The sequence below is a fragment of the Xiphophorus maculatus genome, chromosome 17 (assembly GCF_002775205.1).
Source record: "Xiphophorus maculatus strain JP 163 A chromosome 17, X_maculatus-5.0-male, whole genome shotgun sequence".
Lineage (NCBI taxonomy): Eukaryota > Metazoa > Chordata > Actinopteri > Cyprinodontiformes > Poeciliidae > Xiphophorus > Xiphophorus maculatus.
Window position 1 is genome coordinate 12,577,215 of NC_036459.1, and position 20,071 is coordinate 12,597,285.

At 38.7% G+C, this 20,071-nt stretch overlaps 2 protein-coding genes across 6 annotated transcripts in view; both read left to right on the forward strand.

Moving 5' to 3' along the window:
* The window catches only part of LOC111611858 (kit ligand-like), a 34,377-nt gene extending 21,352 nt beyond the window's left edge, over positions 1 to 13,025 (forward strand). For 2 of the 4 annotated variants that reach the window (XM_023350528.1, XM_023350530.1), the window contains exons 2-8: positions 4,671 to 6,394; positions 8,026 to 8,133; positions 8,239 to 8,295; positions 8,405 to 8,563; positions 8,785 to 8,944; positions 9,130 to 9,230; positions 11,534 to 13,025. In XM_023350528.1, the coding sequence (XP_023206296.1) occupies positions 6,383 to 6,394; positions 8,026 to 8,133; positions 8,239 to 8,295; positions 8,405 to 8,563; positions 8,785 to 8,944; positions 9,130 to 9,230; positions 11,534 to 11,698 (762 nt within the window). In that variant the 5' untranslated portion in view covers positions 4,671 to 6,382 and the 3' untranslated portion in view covers positions 11,699 to 13,025. Of the gene's footprint in view, positions 1 to 4,114; positions 4,212 to 4,670; positions 6,395 to 7,779; positions 7,872 to 8,025; positions 8,134 to 8,238; positions 8,296 to 8,404; positions 8,564 to 8,784; positions 8,945 to 9,129; positions 9,231 to 11,533 lie in introns of those variants that run through there. The other 2 variants (XM_023350531.1, XM_023350529.1) reach the window with 2 other exon arrangements.
* Positions 13,026 to 14,128: 1,103 nt separating this feature from the next.
* LOC102217407 (zinc finger protein 3 homolog) lies at positions 14,129 to 19,771 on the forward strand. 2 transcript variants are annotated; one of them, XM_014476056.2, is made up of 7 exons: positions 14,129 to 14,308; positions 15,313 to 15,515; positions 15,609 to 15,698; positions 15,811 to 15,903; positions 16,013 to 16,123; positions 16,291 to 16,414; positions 16,696 to 19,771. In XM_014476056.2, exons 1-7 carry the CDS (start codon positions 14,284 to 14,286, stop codon positions 18,366 to 18,368), a joined length of 2,319 nt encoding a protein of 772 aa, XP_014331542.2. In that variant the 5' UTR covers positions 14,129 to 14,283; the 3' UTR covers positions 18,369 to 19,771. The 2 variants fall into 2 exon arrangements, with proteins under 2 accessions (XP_014331542.2, XP_023206421.1); XM_023350653.1 differs by having other exon boundaries at positions 15,814 to 15,903.
* Positions 19,772 to 20,071: the final 300 nt, after the last annotated feature.

Genomic DNA, 20,071 nt, shown 5'->3' on the forward strand with positions numbered 1-20,071 from the left:
ATTTTGCTTTATAAATCCTCTTTTAACCCTGTTTCTTGTCCGGTAGCAGAAACACTTACATTAAGAAACCACAGGTGTTGAACTGAAATCCTCCTTTAGTCCAGAAAATGTAAAATACCTGAATTGCATTATTACAAAACTTCTATAACCGTTGGATCGAATAATTATGGAATTGTACGCATTTATTCATATTTTAAAGATATGTACTTTTAAGACAGCCATCTAGTAAAAACAAGCTGCATGAGCTGGCTAGTACTGTCTAAACCTCAGTCACCATATCTTCTAAAGCAGCCATGAGGCAGATCAACAGTTTGACAAACAGTTTGCTTTGTGAAGCACCGCCTCACTGGGAGGGAATCAAAAGGCTAACATGCCAATCAGGTGCAAGTTGGGCGGGTTAAAGTAAGAGAAACCAGATACTGCATTCAGAGCACGATGAAGACCAGCGAGCAAAATATCAGAGTTCAGGAGATACAAGATAGAAAATTTGACTGAATCAAGACATTGCCCAGAAGTTCAGACTGGGAAGCTAACTGGCACATTGCTAGCTAAGTATGTGGAGCAGAAAAATAGACCGTATTTACTTTAATTTATGCAAACCAATTGCCTCAAAAGATTCACTTACTGCTACATATAAAAGACAAGTGTAGTTACACCGTGTGATTTTGGCAAACAATATTCTTAAACTCATCCAAAATATTATTCTCCGTAAAACTTATTTTATTTTCTGCTTACAGCAGCAGCAGCAATATATTTTCTACATAGATTAAAGATTCACGGTCTCATTATTTGACATGATTGTTCTGTTCAAAACCTTTTGGTTTGCTTGAGCAGAAATGGTGTAGTGTCTGGGCATGTTAAAATGTTCAACTTTTACCACCCTAAATCCTCACTACTTTCAAATAGTTCACTTTTTATTTTATTTTAGTTGTTACATGGACTGAACTTAAATAGATTAACTTATAAAGCTTTTTTTTATATCCAAATGTTCCTGCCACTTGTTTAAGATGAGTACAAACAACAAGTCGATGATAATTAAGTGATGTTCGCTTGAACTTTTTTTTAAGTCTAATGTTTTATTTTACAGTGAGGAAGGCCGGAGTCTAGCTTTAGCAGATGGCTGAAGGCGTCTGATCCGCTTCAAACTCAGTACCTGTTTGCTCCAAGGCAAAACTTTGGTAAGGTTAAATTTAGTGGCTAAAGAAAGTCAGACGGTTTATTCTCCAATGTGAGAAAATCCCTTGAGGTTAAAAAAAAATAATGCAATTTTTCCTCATTCTGCTGTTTCAGCTGCTGATCATTTTTGAGGCTCAAAATGACAAAAACAGAAATGTAGCATTTTTAGTTTTGCAGAAACTGACACCTTTTTTAAAAAACAGAACAGATAAATCAATGTAATAAATATTTCCCTACTGTAACTGAAAGCTTATAGATTCTTTTGTGAAAAATGGCAAATAATGAAAAATGCTCCTTTAAAAGATGATTTACTGTTCTAAGGGCTTCCTGGTCGTGGCTCCATATTGTGCTGCAAGAAAAGGGGTTGCAAAGTGAAAGGATTAAAAAAATCTAATAAGAGTTTTGAGAAAATAAAAAAAAAAGTTTTTTAGCACCAAAACCAAAAGCGTTGACTTAGAGCTGCAGTTAACTTTTTTTGTTTGTTTCTGGAAATCAATTTAAAAAATACAATTTAAGATGTTATTACAATGTCTTAATTCATCTGTTGCATTCATTGCCTATCGCTGTTCAGTCCACTAACAACAACATAGAGGAAAATGTCAATTAGTGTGAAATATTGACATTTTAAATCTTTTTCGTTTAAATATAAATGTAAAACTTTTGGAGGATATACAAAGCGTGATATCCATGTAATATTTTCATAATAATGCTTTATTTTTGTTTACGTATTTGACCAGTCCGTCAACAGTTTTTTTTAAAGAAAGACATTAAATAAAAAAAAACTGTAAAAAAAAGAAGAATGAGCGTGGGATAAAAAAAGGATGATTCAGTCCAGGTTTGAGCCATTTCAATATTTACATCTTCACACTTTCTGGTGCTAAATTCCCAAACAAACACCCTTTGTGATTTCTTAAATAGAGTAAAGGCTTCCTGTGGTTTAAAGATGCTGTCCACTGGAATATCCACTGCAAAAATGTATAAAATACTAAGTTTTTATCAGTAAACTACAGAAAATACAAGTCTGATTCACATTAATGACACAAAATGAGGCATAAGCATCAAGCAAGTAAGCTGGCATTACTAATTCTATAGCAAAAAAAAAAATATATATATATATATATATATATATATATATATATATATATATATATATATATATAGAAAAATTAAAATTAATTAAATTAGAAAAATTAGCCACAAATTTAGTGGCTAAAGAAAGTCAGACGGTTTATTCTCCAATGTGAGAAAATCCCTTGAGGTAGTCAAGTTTCTTGTTTGTTCAGATCTTGTTAGTCAGTATGATTACTAATTAACGGTTGATTCTTTTGTGTCTAGATGCAATGTAATCATTCAATTCACAAATGAAGTTTTATTATGGGGATGCAGCAGATAAAATATTTCATAGTATATTTCACTGATTCCTTTCATACAGTCTAAACTTTCTGAAAAGGAAAAATGACATTTCAGAGAAATATAATTTTGATTGCTTTGAGTATAATGATATTTTACTTAATCTGACTGATATGATCTTCTTTAGCGCATACTGATGTTTCGCATTGATCATTTATAAGCTTATCAATTACAAGAGGTGTTGTACTGTCTGTTAGTGAACATTAGTGAACAGCATCATTAGGACCAAGGATCAAAAGCTGCAGATCATTTTAAAGGTAACAAAACAATTCACCATGTTGTGAGCAACTCTTGGAGCATGGTTGTGTAGTGAGTATGTTTAATTTTTATTTTTAGGTAAAGTGTACCAATAGCAAACTTAGTCAATGTTATTATAAGTTATTATAAGCTAGCTGTCAGAAGATGTAAGTAAGTCTCGGTGAGAGGGAGTATTTAAGAAAAAACACAAATTCACTGATTTAATTTTTTGGCTGATAGCCAGCATATATTTAAATTTGTGCAACAAACACCAAAAGAAAAAAACTATATAAAAACTGAATGGCCATTCAGTTTGATAAATATTTACACATTCAATAAATCAATAGAAATCCAAGGGAACCTCACCTAGGCCTGTTTAGTCCCTGTCAGATATTGTTCAGAAATAAATTTACAGATGAGGAACATTTACTGAATGTATCACACTAGCAAGTGTTACAGAAAAAAAATCTGAGTTTCAAATGTATTTAAACCAAGATTTACTATTTTGGAGAAAACATGAAGCAGTGGGAAGATCAGCATTGATTCAACAGCAAGAAAAAAACCTGAACAAAATCATTCACAATGATGCCGGGCCAAATTCTGGAAAAGTCTGGACAAATTCTTTAACTGCGGAAAGATAAAAGTTAAATTTGAGTAGGCCTGTTTACTGTCTGTCACATATTCTTAAGAAGTACGTGTACAAATGAGGAACATTTACTGAAATGCATCACACTAGCAAGTGTTACAGAAAAAAAAAATCTATTAGAGTTTAAAATTGAAGTGATGAAGGAAATCACAAACTCATAGTCAACACTGGCTAATTGTGCTACCATAAATAATGCAGTAAAATAGTTAAACCGTAGGTTTTCTTTAGGGACTTTTGTTTCTATATGTCTTTATATACACACACACACACACACACACACACAAGAATGGCTTGGTGAGCAGCACTGTCATGGGGCCTCCTCCAAAAAGTCACGAGAATGAATCCTGTGTTGGCCTTTACACCATATCAATCAACCCCCGATAGAGACCCAATTGAGATGATCGGAAATATAGAGAGCCATACGTGTCACGCAAGATGACCGGAGGTCATGAGGGTCTTCCTGATGGCTGGGGCCTGTCCCGCTTCAGGCAGTATATCAGAAAGACCATCCGTTTAAAAAAAACGGATGTAGTTACAACATCCAAATCTATTTGAATATACTATATTGTATGTTACTATTGATTTTCTAACACCGAACCCCTTGTCTCTGCTTCTGTCGGCTAATTCAAACTCATAGAGGTCAGAAGGAGTTCCCCTTAAACACTGTATGGCGTCGAGACATCCTGAGGGACATGTGTGTCCAGTATTCTGCCCGGACACACGCACAAACACGAACGGCTTGGTGAGCAAAACCGGAGTTAATTACAACATTCTATTTAAATATATTATATTGTATATTATTCTTGATTATTTAACACTTATTGTTTTTTTTTATACTTTAATTGTATTACTCATAAAACTTGGAGCCTGTCTCTGTTTCTATTGGTTGAATTGAAATTAGCGGGAATATAGTGTAACACGTGTTAAGCATGCTGAGGTCATGAGACATCCGGGGGTGTCACGTGACCGGATGGGGGAGGGGCATCATGTGACCGGATGGGGGAGGGGCATTATGTGACCGGAAATTAAAATCAATTAGTCACGGGTCATTAATCACTCATCAATCAAACTCCGATTAAAATTTGACAGAAGGGGTCCTATATATCTCTCTGCAGTTCCACAGTTAATGCTGACTCCTTCTGAGCAATTAGAAGTTATCTCTCTAAGTGAATTTATCTAACATGTCCTCTTCCATCTACAGATTCCCACCATGGGAAAAATTCCTGGAATCTGCTGCTGCTGCAGCTTTCTTTGGACCTCCTTACAGCACTCAGGAAACCTTCAACAGCCACAAATATCCATTCAAAGACCCTCAACTTCACCCAAAAACAAAATTTGTAATGAAACCCTTGAACTGCTTAGCAATCTTTGTCTTCTTTTGGGTTCGCTAGTATAGCTTGCGGCATTTTTTTAAGGAAAGTTGGTGGATAAGCCATGCTTAAACTCACATTTCAGCACTGATTATTAATGTATCAATCATTAGAAGCTAGCTGTCTTTTATTCAGGGGAAAGATTACACCTTTGCAATGGTTGAATGTGAAAACGGCCTCAATAAACTTCGAAATCATTATTAAACTGATTAGTTATTGAGGTTACTGGAGAAGTTCCTCGATATTTACAGCAGGTGTTTTAGGAAAATGGTAGAAATCATTTATCATCTTTCTAATGTGAAGCTGCTCTCACTTTAGCCAAAGTTGACTTGTGATTCATTTGAATACCTGTCAGTTCCTCGTGATGACTCCTCATCCGACTAAATCTTAGAATCCATGTAGATTCCCAACCAAGTCAAAGAGGTCTGATCAGCAGCTTGAGGTTGTATTGGGATAAATATGGTTGCCATCTGTTCTACACTGGAAAAAAATATCTTAGTAGCAATTAATTTCCACAACCAATGCAGAAGTATTGAGCCATTTTCATGACTTCAAACTTAAGGCAAGTTTGAAGTCATGTGTTCTGACTTCCTGCAACACCTGACTGCACCAAGCTCCAGCAAAAGTTAGTGTTTCATCTTGCTACGCTTAAAAACCTTTACACACTCCTGCTGACTGATAGCATATTCCATGACTAAATCCATTAGTAGAGACACTGCCAGTCTACCACGGAGATTAATGAATGAATGAGTGAATGAATAATTCACCTGGCATTCGAGTCTTTGGAGTGTAGATGAAACTACTGTGCTCCTGAGAAAACCTCGACTAGAGGACAAGCAGACAAAGTGTGCCGTCCTCAGGAAATGAAGAGCTTGGTTTTCTAAATCATTTGCTTTTCCTCATTTCCTGAATCTCTCCCTTGTGACAGCTATTGATTTGGTAATGGAAATCAATTATGGATAATGGCTTGTACATGGGTCCACTTATCAGGAGGAACCATGAGCCGGATTGCATTGCAAAACATTTGCACGTGCGCACCGAGACACAGGAGCCAGGATTTCTACCGTGGATCGAAATTTAATAAACAAACAAAATCTTAATAAGTATACACGATTAAATAAAGCAAGAAATAACACGGCTGAACGTCTTAATTGCTCCCCATCGTCCTGTTCTCACTTTTTTTACAAACAACAGCTTGGGGAATAACCCTGACATATTGCAAGTGAAATATCCTCGCAGGAGAACAAGCACCCACTTCTCCCCATGACCAAATTGATACGTGGGAGTTTATGGAAAAGTCTCAGACAGCGTCAGAGCGTGACATAATGACTCAGCTTGTAGGCGGCCTCTCCGCCACGTCAAAAAAGACCCCACCAGTTTGTCTGATGCGAGAGCAGACTGCTGGCCCATCCTTGGGTTTCACTACTCATTTGTACATCATCGACACACATGCAAACATACACAGAGCTCCAAGTTCTTTCTGCAAATGCAAAAGGCTGAATTTTAAGAGGCTAATCTGAGAAACCTTGGAACCTTGCTCCATATGAGGAAGAAAGTAAGTCAATTCTTTAAACTTGATATTTAACGCATTGTCTGACATTCTGCTGGTGCTTGGTTAAAAAAAAATAATGCAATTTTTCCTCATTCTGCTGTTTCAGCTGCTGATCATTTTTGAGGCTCAAAATGACAAAAACAGAAATGTAGCATTTTTAGTTTTGCAGAAACTGACACCTTTTTTAAAAAACAGAACAGATAAATCAATGTAATAAATATTTCCCTACTGTAACTGAAAGCTTATAGATTCTTTTGTGAAAAATGGCAAATAATGAAAAATGCTCCTTTAAAAGATGATTTACTGTTCTAAGGGCTTCCTGGTCGTGGCTCCATATTGTGCTGCAAGAAAAGGGGTTGCAAAGTGAAAGGATTAAAAAAATCTAATAAGAGTTTTGAGAAAATAAAAAAAAAAGTTTTTTAGCACCAAAACCAAAAGCGTTGACTTAGAGCTGCAGTTAACTTTTTTTGTTTGTTTCTGGAAATCAATTTAAAAAATACAATTTAAGATGTTATTATAATGTCTTAATTCATCTGTTGCATTCATTGCCTATCGCTGTTCAGTCCACTAACAACAACATAGAGGAAAATGTCAATTAGTGTGAAATATTGACATTTTAAATCTTTTTCGTTTAAATATAAATGTAAAACTTTTGGAGGATATACAAAGCGTGATATCCATGTAATATTTTCATAATAATGCTTTATTTTTGTTTAAGTATTTGACCAGTCCGTCAACAGTTTTTTTTAAAAAAAGACATTAAATAAAAAAAACTGTAAAAAAAAGAAGAATGAGCGTGGGATAAAAAAAGGATGACTCAGTCCAGGTTTGAGCCATTTCAATATTTACATCTTCACACTTTCTGGTGCTAAATTCCCAAACAAACACCCTTTGTGATTTCTTAAATAGAGTAAAGGCTTCCTGTGGTTTAAAGATGCTGTCCACTGGAATATCCACTGCAAAAATGTATAAAATACTAAGTTTTTATCAGTAAACTACAGAAAATACAAGTCTGATTCACATTAATGACACAAAATGAGGCATAAGCATCAAGCAAGTAAGCTGGCATTACTAATTCTATAGCAAAAAAATATATATATATATAGAAAAATTAATAACATGTTACCAATTAGATGATAATATGTCAAATGAGTTGGGGGGTATTTATCAGTAGAAAGGTCTGTCTACTAGCCGTAAAGAATCTTTTCTATAATTGGAGAATAATTTAGGTCAGGTTTGATCAAAGTATTTTAGATTTTAGAACTACAGAGTTCAAATGTAGATTAAATTTCTCTTAAAAAAGAAATCATCAGCAGCTCTTTACATTAGTGCAAACTAAATCAACTTCTACAAATATACTTTCTTTTTTCTCACTGTGCAAAACACAGGGAGGTGCTCCTTCACTACCCAGTGGAAACTTCAATAAAAATCACAGAACTGTCAGAGAGCCTCCGCTGTGTTCATAGTCCTTGATGAAATGGTAAAAAGCCATATCGGCCAATAAAATACCTCCATTCCCCTCAGAGAGGTCATCTTCAGATTTATTTTTTTTTTGTATAACTATAATCTAAAAGCATGCTAATGGTCAACAAGTAAAACCAAATTATTGTTTAATATTTATGTCTTGGCTTTAGATCATCAGCACAACTTGTGTCCTCTTGGGTCTGTTTTCAAGTTTGCATCTCTGCTCTGGGAAATTTGGAACGCCAATAACTGATGATGTGAGCAAGCTGTCTGTGTTGGTGAGATTACAATCCTCATATTGACGGCATCATTTGTCCGACTGCGGTGTGTGTTTTGTTTCTGACCCGGATGCTGCTCTGTTCTGCCTCTCCTTTCCACCGCAGAAGCAGAATATCCCCTCTGATTATGAGATTCCTGTTGGTTACATTCCCAGAGAGGTGGTATGTACAACACATCGATGAGATGCAGTGAGACAGTTGGATAAGGAATGATGGATTTCATATGGACTAAACAAAAAAAAAGTGATTTATTTGTCTACCTGGATCGCAGGCCGGCACGTGCTGGGTGGTTTTAAACATCTATCCTTTGGAGCAAAGTCTTGAAAAGCTGGCCAGCATGTTCGGTGCCGTGTCATCAAACAGAGACGACGTCAACATCTTTGTCACGATGCTGAAGAGTTTACGCCTCACCTTTGACCATGAAGAGCTGGTGGGTAACAGGCAGCTTCACTCGATGTGTGCTCTTTTCTTGAGTGCACACGTAATATTTTACTTATTAGGTTACAGATAGAAAAACAAAACAAAAACAGAACATTGCAAACAACTGTGGCTCTGAGGGAGGCACCGCAGGAAGATTATGTGACTGTTTTGCACGTTAAATTGCATAAGTGAATTATTCCAGGATGATTGTTGACTGATCCCCCCCCCCAGGAAGCAGCAATGCAGGACTTCCAGTGTCACTATCGAGAGAAGAGCTTACTCTCTGGACTTTACTTTGACTACATCCAAGACCTCTTGCGTGCGGCCACTCAAGGAACATTGAGTTTCTCTTGCCAGCCACAGCCATGCCTTAATCATCCGCAAACAGCAGGTACGCCATTTATTTGCGTCTGGCAGTTTTATTCAGACGGATGCCTCGAAGCCGCAAAGGAGAAGAATTAGATAACACTTATAGATTTAATGTCATACAAAAAGTGCGACGTCGTGCCTGTCCACTATCTCATTTCGTATGTGTAAGCATATTCAATTACAGCTGCAATTATTCTCTTCTTGCAGAAGGTCAGGAGGAGAGTCACAAATACAGATGGTTAAAGAGCAGCTCTTTGCTCTTTGTGCTAATCCCCTTCACAGCCTGTATTGTGCTGATAGTCTGGCAGGTAAGACCTTAGAATTTCACCTTGCAATCCTTTGTGATGATAGAAATAGGAAGGGGACAATAAGTGTAACTCGTGTTGTGTTAAATTACAAGTGGGAAATAGAAATGAGAACTGAAAAAAACCCAAAAATCTTTTGGTCACTTTGGAGTTAAACCCACCACAACAAATAGTCCAAATGAGTTTGGAAGGTTTTTATCAAGAAAGATTTTAAAATGCTTTCAAGTTCATGAATAATTGTTACATTACATTCACTCATAAAGTCATGGAATACAGTTGGAAATGTTCCCCTAAGATGCTTAAGATGTTATTAGCGTGTAAATTTTCAGATTTAACTCATATTATGTTGCCACTATGTTCACCTAAACTGGCCTAAGACGATGACTCTCTTTAAATGACTTCAGTCTGTTTCAAAATGCTTTTCAAACAATGTGACCACTTTTTGGAGGGAAATGACTGTGAGTGAGTGAATGCTAGCTAAATGCTAACAATTGCTAGCGATGCGTTGAGAAAAATGACAAACGTGAGACATTTACTGTCTCTCTAGGCACTATCATGATATATATTTACATTTTTTTGATCAAACTTTTCAGTATTTAAAAAATGTGTTGGCTCAATAACAAAATATCCTGCCAATATTGGTATGATAAAGTGTTGATGTGATAGACATTGTTAGAAATGTCTATCACATGTTCCTTTAAGCAAATGTCTTCTCCTGGAGTTCAATTTTTTTAGCTATTCTTTTCACTATCAACAGTCATTTAATGATGTCATATGCTAGTGGTATAAAACAAATGCATGCCATGTGCTGGAGCCTTGAGAGACAGATACTGAGAGACAGATACTGAGAGACAGAAAATGAGAGACAGAAAACGAGAGACAGAAAATGAGAGACAGAAAGCGCCCTTATGTTGAAATTCGGATGGGAAAGCTGGAGGTCACCCAGCAGCCCCAGTTTGGACTCATTAAAATAGCTTTGCATATAAATCCTAGAGAAGCATTATGTTGAACAATATTTATTTGTGAACATGTTCCTTTACTGTTTGAATACATAAAATTACTATTGTTGTAGTCTTGTTTTACTAGTCTCACAATAATTCGCAAAACCGTTCCCTGTTTTCCAACTTGAACAATTTTCAGATGAGTCATTTCCGTATCCAAGTTTAGACCACTGTTCTTACTTTGTAGATGCAATTAAGACTGAGTATTTAATGAATGCACATATACTAAATATATCAGTTCTGACGTTTCGAGTACAAAACCACCTGCGAGCAGCGTAAACCCGTGCATACTTGAGAATCCTTCAGAAACACTCTTAGAAAAATGTGCAAAACGATGAATTTGTGAACACTGATCCACAAACAGGCAGGAGTCCACTGTAATTTCATTCCGTTCTCAGTGCTGTGTGCACCAGCCATATGAGAAAAGAGAAGACATTTGGACAGTTAGTTAAATACATGGAAAGAAAGTAGCAACATTTCAATTTTTGCAGCTAGATGGTGTGTTAAATTTTTATACTACTATTCTATTACTGTACATTAAAACTGTGAGTAAAAGGTGGGAACTGCAATAATAACTGAGATTATACTCATCCTTACTCAACCGTCTTTTGTCTACATATGGCTACAGTTTTAAAGAACAATATGTTGGCAAGCTCCTTTGACCTGGAACATGGTTATGTTAAGTGTGTGATAATTCTCAGATTTGACTCCCAACTTCCTGGATAAATTGAGTCCAAGTTACAAACAGTAGATTGTTTAAGCCTGAACCACATAAGTGGTTAATTGACTTTTGAACACAGAAGGCTTCCTTTCAGAGGAAATTCTGGAAGCTAAATTGATTTTTATGTGTTTGTATCTCTCCTTTGGCCAGTCTAGCCCTGTGAGATTGTCTGTCCACATTTCAGAGAGCATTTCCAAGAAGACAAGGCTTGTAAATTTGACTGCAACTCATAAAATATTTAGATAATATTTGCAGCTGTGGTAATGTCATGGCCACTTTTTTTTTTTTTTTCTAATTGTTTTTTTATCACCCCACAAGGGGTCTCTTTGTCAAAGTAGCCTTTTTCAAAGTAGGCTGATGGGGAAGGGGGACGGAGAAGGGGAAAGACATGCGGTAAGCATCATCGGGTCCGAGAGTCAACCGTGACAGCCGCGTCGAGGCCACGTTGATTCTGAACGTGGGTCGCGCTAACCACAGCACGCCCTCATGGCCACTTTTATGACACCAGCTGCAAACACCAGCTGGTGTTTATTTGCTGTTTGTTTTTTAGTACTGATTTCTACTTCTTTTTTTTGCCCCTGTAGGTTAAGTCTGGGAGGAACTCAACAGCGTGCAACACTTCAAATGGCCAAACTGCATCTTCTGACCTGATCCCAACTGTGTCTATCTCCATCCCACTTCAAACGCTCACCCACGCCGATGACAGCCAGCCAACGGGGGAGGCAATCTCTGAACATGAGAGCGGATGAAGCGTGATAAAGCATAGAAAAATTTGTGTGGTCTGTCACTTTTCCTGCTCGAGCGCCAGAGGAACTGGAGCTGGTGTAAAGGGAAGGTGCGTTGGCAAAGTTCCCCCAGCTCTTGAGTCGACACAAGAGTTATCCTCTCTGAAACTGGCTGCCAAAGTAAAAAAAAAACAACCATGATCTTGTTTTGACTGGTGAATCACAGCTCTTTAGCTGTTCTGTTCTGCGAAGTTAAAAGCCACTTTAATGCCATTCAAGGTGGGGTTGAGTCACTGGGGCTTCACATCAGTACAATACTCCACAGTTCAGAGAGAACTGTGTTGTTTCAAAAGGGAACAACACTCATGAAGTGAGTTGTCAAAGTTATTGTCCTTTCATTTCTATACAATCAAACATGAACTCCAAACTGCTCTTGTACTGACTTCTTTTGAAATCTTTTAAGGAGTTTATGAGAAAAAGTCCATTCCTACAAAAGTTGTGTAAAAAGAATCCTAAAAGAACTGATGCCTCTCTTGTACTTGTTGTTGACATTGTTGTGATCTGTTATCTGTCACAAATTTTAGAACCTACTAGTCACAAACAACACTCTGAGTAGTTCGACAAATGTCCGACTTTATGAATCAAAGATCTGACCAGATGGCAGATAGCCATGGCCAGAGGGCCTTTGAATCCGGTCATTGTGCTTCGAAGCCGTTGCACAGTGAACTATTGCTGCTCCTCAGCCACTGCGAGTGTGTTGGGAGGTTTTTAATGCCTCAGTTTCAGAGTCAATCAATTTCAGTCATGAGAGCATGACTCTCAAGAGTGTGAGTGCTCTTGTGCTGTATGTGTCAGAAACCGGGAGCAAGAGACAGGACAGGACCAGCGAGGGAAAGTGAGGGAGATAGAGACAGACAGATAGATGAACGGATGAGCTCAGTGAAGAGCATAAGGAGGGATTGTTCTCGTCACAAAAGAGCAGGCCGTAGGCTGGAGGAAGTGCCAGTTACAAACATGACCAATGTCGACAGATCTCTATGAATCAACAGGCTAAGAATCTCTGCAGACCGCAGGCTATGTAGTTGGATTTGCAGGGACTGGTCAGCATTTCAATAACAGTTCAAATGATTTACTTCCAAAACAGGCCAATGACATGGCTTGTTCTATAGTGAAATATTTTGGATGAGGTTCAAAACCAGGGAAACTTTCACTATCTTCTCAGTGTACTATATCGATGAGTTTGATTTTTTTATTATTATTGTCAAAAATGTGTGTTTGTATGTATTTTCGTTCTTTTGTTATGCTCTGAATGTCTTTCAAACGCAAATAAACTTTTACCAACTGTTTAACAAACAAACAGACTCGTGTAAAAATATATATCCGACCCCTACTTTTCTCTGGATATTTTTTTTAAATCCACTTCTTTTAAAAAAAAACCTCCATGGTTTATAATGTAGAATTTAAATGAGACTCTAGTCAAAAATTGTGTAATATTAGTAGTGCACCAGTAGGTGGCGATGATGTTTCCTTCAACTGCAATAAAATTCAGAAGAGCAAGATCCTGGTCCTTTCTTTTTCCAAGCCTTGAAGTAACAGTTTTACAACTACTGTCAAATGGAATTTGTGTAAAACCAAAAAGAGGAAAAAGCGTGAGAACCATTTTTATAATACATTCTTGCTTGTATTGGGAAAAGGTTGAAATGCTGACTTTTGGAGAAGCCCAAACAGAACTAGAATTAAGTATCACACAGGAATATGTTGCGCAGTGACATAAAACATCTTGTGGGCTATTGTCTCTAAAATATTTATATAAAAGGGTTATTTTCCTCTTAGCATATGATGTGTATTTTGTGCACCTGACCCAAAATTGCAACAGCAATACCTATCAACAGCTAAAGTCCCTGACTATCCAAATCAAATAACCAGGATTATTTAAAACAGGAGCAACAGCAGACATAAAGAGTTCATAGACGCCATATAAATGTGCTTTATTTTCACCAAAAATAAAACACGATTTTTTTGTGAAAAACATTTAAATAGGTCAGTATGGTTTGAGTGTTATGGGAGTAAATATGAAATTTCAGTATGAAAACCATGAAAAGGTAAACAGAAAATGCAATAACAAAAGACTGACTGTGATGCAACATTTAGAGAATGGGACAGGAAAGAAATGCTGCAAAAAGACAGGAAAATGCTTTAATCAAATTTCAAGTGTGTAAAAATACTCCTGTTATACTTTTTTGATGATGCACTTATATGTGTATTCTTATTTTACGAATACACACTTGATTATGTCAGAATCTATGAGGAATAATTTGGAACTTTGTTTTGAGCCAAATTATCAGGATATTGGGAAAAAAGCCGAGACTCCCATCACATACTCAAAAGACTGTGCTTTTATTTTGTACAGGAACATCCGGCGGAAGTAGTCAGGCTTTTGTTTTGGAAGGCTGGAATCCAGTGGCCGCCATTATTCTTCGTGGCTTGACGCCCGAGATAAGACGGTTAAATAATTGTAACTATTATATTTAAGGATAGCCTGTTGTTTTATTAGTTTGTTTTGAGCCGTCGGTCAGTTGGTTGACCCAGCCGCGCATTTTGAGGCCAGTATGGACAGACGGTCCAGTACAACAGGTAAGTTGCTAAGCTAACTGTAGCTGCCGCCAAGAATGGTGTAAAATAAGAAAATGAAGGAAGCGCCATCTGCTGCAAGAAGACTGTTTTCTCCTTTTCAGCGGCGTAAACAATCACACGTCTGTTCCGTGTTTTGCTGGAGGTGCATAATAAGCAAGTCAGCCAACTATCAAGCTTTGGCTGCTTTGTGATTTTTTTTTTGTCGTTTAAATGAAGCCATCTAAATGCGCGCTCCGCCCAGCTGTAAAGCATCTCCAGAAACGGCTCGTCACGTCAGTGAGGCGGACTGATGTCTGCTTGCAAAGTTTGAAGTATGACATTAGCTTGGCGCGCTCAATCTCAATCTCTCCATCGCTGCACATGCACACGCAGGCGTGCACTTTTTCCAAAAACATCTCTACTCACCCTGGCCACTGCTGCAGCGCCCCCTGCGGCGGCACGTGGCTTTACCTTGAAACAGACCAAAACAAAACGGTACAGAACTCTGGATTGGAAGAAAAATTCTTGTTTTTTTAAGCGGTTTTTGTAAATAGAAATCTGAAAAGTGTGGCGTGCATTTCACTAAATCAATTCTGAGTCCTTTTGTAGAGCCACCTTTCAGCTGCTTGCGTTCTGGGGTGTCTCTATCAGCTTTGCAGATCTAGAGACTAAACGTTTTGTCCATTCTTCTTTGCAAAGTAGCTAAGGCTCAATCAGATTGTATGAAAAATATAAACATCAGTTTTCAAGTCCTGCCACAAATTGTCAACTTGATTTTGCGACTTCATAATGAAACCCAGCTAAGTGGATGTTTTATAACTATTTAAAAAGAAAAAAAAACTTTATAAATTGCTTTGAAAGTCTTAATGTTTGTGTCAGGAAAAGTATGTATATTTGAAAAGGATTATTTGCCAGAACCTAGTTTTCTTGATTATTGAGCTTTTCATCATACATCTGTGTGGTTGTTCTCATTGCACATGTAACTCCATCACTTGTAACGCTGCGGCTGAAATGTCTTTGAACAGGAGGTGCCCTTCCTCTGGCCTCCCTCCGCCTGCTGGCCTCCCCGCTGCAGCTGACCTATTCGTACATATGGCAGGTCATACGGCAGAGGAACGTGAAGCATTACGGCAAAGTGGAGGAGTTTGTGACCATGGTGACGCAGATTGTTCCTGAACTTCTGAGTTTCAAGCAGACCGCGCAACTTATCCTGGGGTTGAGAGCAAGGGTGAGTTTTTTTTTTTTTTATGCCTACAACAGAACTCTCAGATTATTTGTTTTCTCACCAATTTTATATTTGTATTTCTGTTCAACCACTTAGATAATCTTGGACCTGCTCCAAAATGACGGCCCACCAGATTCCAAGACTATTCAGACTCTTATAAATAGGTTAAAGATAACATCCTCGGCGGTATGCATGCGACTTGTTACTTCTGTAGAATATACTGTGTATTCCAACTAAACACAGTATACCAGGATAATATGGCATGAATAAAATCTGACAGAATGTTTTTATCCCTTAGAAGGATGTAGAGGTGGAGAAATCCCAGACAAACTTTATGGTTCTGATCCAGAATCTGCTTAAAAATCCCACTGAGAGGAAACGGTTCTTTCAGGTATGACTTGATATGTGTTGGAACTTGTTTTTTTTATTATTGTCTCTTATATTGTCTGTAGATCCAGTTCTATTTTGTGCTTGATTGATACTTGAAACATCTTTTGCAGGAAATGTTCCCTGTTCAGTACGGCGTCAAGTTTGACACGGCACTGCAAGCCTTGATTGCTGGCCTGGTGTGCAAACTGGAGCAACTTCTTCCCGTTCCCAATTTGTCTCAAGTATGCACACCTAGCGTCTCAGCAATTTACCCTCTGCAGTTAACTTTTTTTTAAGGAATCAGAATTAGAATAGATCAAATCTGCAAGAACGTACAGAAAAATTACTACAAAACCGTTTGTCCTGAAAATGTACTAATAACTTCCACTTCTTGGTACTCCTGCTGTAGCTTGGTGCCATGATCTCAACGGATGCAACTGTTCTTGATGCATGTGGGGGGTTCATCCCTGACCGTGGCGATCTAAAGACTCTTCTGCAGCACCATCAGAGCAAAGGACTCCTTGGTGTGAAAGGTATATTTTTTCAAACACAACCACAGAGTTGGGATTTTATGATACAAACCTATATAATGTAGCAAATGGTTTTTAATTGGAAGGAAGGGTTACATAGTTTTCAAACATTAGAGTTTAGGCCTGTAATGTAAATGTGATTTTTTTTTTTCTTTTGGAGGGTATAAAATATTTTAGAAAAGCACTTTTAGTTCATTTTGTTGGCGATTTTGGTGACAAAGAAGAAACTTATTAGGAGAAATAATGGCTCATTGTACTTTTTTGGTTGTTTTTGTTTTTTGCAGCAACTGTCTCGACTTCAGTGGGCGACTGTGTGCTCTCCTCTTTGGCTTTCATGCCCAAACCAGTAGAAGCACCACCTCCACCACCACCACAGCCACAAAAGCAACCAGAGGTCGCAGTCATGGAAAGCAGCCCTGCCTCTCCCTGTGACAGCGAAGATGGTGGAGGTCTTTCAGATGATGCTTCGAGCCCGACACCCTCCGTCGACGCACCTCAGCAGGAAGGGCTAATAGGCTACAAAACAGCGGATGGAAATGGAGCAAAGGAAAAGGATGTCACGGCATCAGTGCAAACCCAGCCGGAAAAAAGTTCTGAACAGCAGCAGCAGGCGGCAACAACTCCTCAAGGAGAAAAGAAGGATGAAACACCAGCAGCGTCAGAGCAACCAGAGTTACAGCAGCTGCCTCTGAAATCAATCCCTTTCAGGGTTGTTCAAGTTCCCGTCAAGCCTTCTTCCACGTTAGCAAAAGACAACCAAAAGCCTCAAACCCATCGAGTCACTTTACATCAGTGGGTGTCACAGATCGCCACAAACTCCATGTCTCTCCCAGCATTGCCGCCCCTTCCTCCTGGCAGACTGAGCGACGATGACGACGACCCGAGGCCGAGCATCAGACGGAAGAAGCAGTTGAGGCACCTGATTGATCGGTTCAGCTGCACTGTGTGCGATAAGAGCTTCCCCTACCAGTCCAAGCTGATGGACCACGAGCGCATTCACACGGGAGAGAAGCCCTTTCAATGCTCGGCGTGCAACAAGAGCTTCCGCACGCAGGCATTCCTCAACAACCACCTGAAGACGCACAGCACGATGCGGCCCTACGCCTGCGGCCAATGCGGCAAGTGTTTCGCCAAACTGCAGACCCTGACGAAGCACATCCTCGCCCACAGCGGACAGAAGCCTTTCTACTGCAACATCTGCAATAAGGGCTTCACGCAGTCCACCTACTTCAAGCGGCACATGGAGTGTCACACGAGCCAGATGACGTTCCCCTGCAAGCACTGCAGCAAAACCTTTCCGACGTCATTCAAACTCTCCAACCACGAGCGCTGGCACACCCGGGATCGCCCGCACATGTGCGAGCGCTGCGGGAAGCGATTCCTGGTCCCCAGTCTGTTGAAGAGACACATGGGCTACCACATTGGCGAACGCCAGTACCTCTGTTCCCAATGCGGGAAGACGTTCGTGTACCTGTCCGACCTGAAGAGGCACCAACACGACCACCTGCCTAAAACGAAGATCCCTTGCCCTGTTTGCCAGAAGAAGTTCTCCAGCAAGTACTGCCTGCGAGTTCATCTGAGAATCCACACCAGAGAGAGACCCTACCGGTGCCCACTGTGCGACAAGAGCTTCACGCAGGTCGGAAACCTGAAGGTCCACATCCGGCTGCACACTAACGAGCGCCCCTTCAACTGTGACGTGTGCGGGAAGACCTACAAGCTGGCGTCCCACCTCAACGTCCACAAAAGGACTCACTCATGCAAGAAACCCTGGACATGCGAGACGTGCGGGAAAGGGTTCACGGTTCCCGCCCTGCTCAGGAAGCACGAGCAGATCCACGTGAAGGAGGCAAACCCTGATTTTGCCGGCAAGCGGAGGGTGAGGGGAAAGCACAAGAAGCAGTCGCTGAACAAGAAATATGACGAGGAAGAAGAGGGCAGCGATGACAACTATTGAAGGAGACATGATGAATGAGAGTCCCCTGATCCGAGCTTGGAGCTTATTGCTGATCGCTGCTCAGATAGGTCAATGGAAACAGTTACTATTCAGCGCCAACTTAAAGATGCAGCTGAGTATGTGGATTTATGACTGAAAGCACGTGGCTGATTAAAAGACAACTGAATCTTAAGATTATAGTTAGAGTTTAGAGTAAATCGAGTGGCTCTTATGTGTGCTCATGCATGAATAATGCATGGGTCAGAGTTTGTTTTAGTAATGCAAACACAAACAAAAGGGTAGATGCCGGAAGTTTAGTAAAATAAATAAATTATGAACATATCAGGCCTTTTTTGTTCCTGTAAGAACTGTAGCTCAAAAAAATACAGTGCATCATCTTTGTACAAGGTCATAAATTTGGATCCTGCAAAATTTACAGAATTACATATTATCCCCATTAAGGCATTAAAGACTGTTCTTAACATTTACAGATTATGATTTTAATAAACTCAAATGAATGTTGACTGATTCATTCGTGGACAGAAAGTGATGAAAGGTAATTTGGGTGTATTTACTGAATGGAACCGTCTGGATCTGATTTTTCACAGACAAAAATTAGCTGACTCTGGCTGATGAATCAGAATATATTGTTTGGATAATAATTTTAAAAATGTGATTTTGGAAGTTGTTAAAAAAATTGATGCACTGATCATGCTTTTTCTTTCTGATGAAGACAACACTTTAGAGAAAACAGATGTACAGCAGTTACTTTGATATACTTATTTTGTGAATCCAACAGGAAATGAAGAACTTGGGAGATTATTCCCCTTATGCATCAAACCACAGATCCCGAGTCTTCATCTGTTTTTTAATTATGTTTGTTGATGCATTCAGAAATCAGTCAATAAAGGGAAATCAGTAGGTTTATAATTCTTTGCTAATTGGTGCATCTCTATAAAAATCCAACATCATCTTTAGCAGAAGGCTGCATTTTTATAGTCAGCTTGTAATGTGAGCATCCAACAATACTTGTTTTTCAAAACGTGTGACTGTAGATATTTTTTGTTTTCTGTGTATTAAAAAGGCTGTGGCAGAAAAAGAAAGCATTTTAATTCTCTATTCTGGTGGAAATCTTTCTTCATCAATATTCTGTACTCAATCATTGACGTAAACATTTCAACTTTTCTGTTTTTGCTGAATGCCAAGAGCCTTTTTGTTTTGATTTATGTATCAGTTATTTTTTTTCCCCCTATTTTATTACCTAAACAGTAGAAATTGATTAGTTTAAAGTTTATCACAGCAATTGTGTCATTAAAATTATGTGTAAGCAGTTTTATATACGATATACACCCCAGTTATAATATGCCTGTTCTGAGTATTTTTGTTTTTCATGCTGTAAAAAAATTAATAAATAGTAAAATAACTGTTTTTCTAATGTATCTTATAATTCTTTCTGAAATGGACTCCCACTAGGTAATGGTTAGTTGTAATGTCAGTAGAAGTGGGGAAAATGTGCTGCAGATTGCTGCATGACCACATAGCACTCAAAGAATCATTTCCCTTCAACAGAAGGAAACCGCCAGCAGAACCAAAAACCATCAGACTGGCAGGGCTTGAAATTACAGAAAGGGGTCACAAGCAGCGGTCCAGGAGTTTTTGTGTTAAGAAAACACAGACTACTGAGTTAATCGGAGCAAGAGCTGCTTCAGTTATGTTTCCAGAAA

Coding starts and splice junctions, on each gene's coding strand:
- LOC102217407 (XM_014476056.2), top strand. CDS start 14,284: ATGGACAGACGGTCCAGTACAACAG. Junction 15,516..15,608: donor TCCTGGGGTTGAGAGCAAGG/GTGAGTTTTTTT, acceptor TCAACCACTTAG/ATAATCTTGGACCTGCTCCA. Junction 16,415..16,695: donor AGGACTCCTTGGTGTGAAAG/GTATATTTTTTC, acceptor TGTTTTTTGCAG/CAACTGTCTCGACTTCAGTG.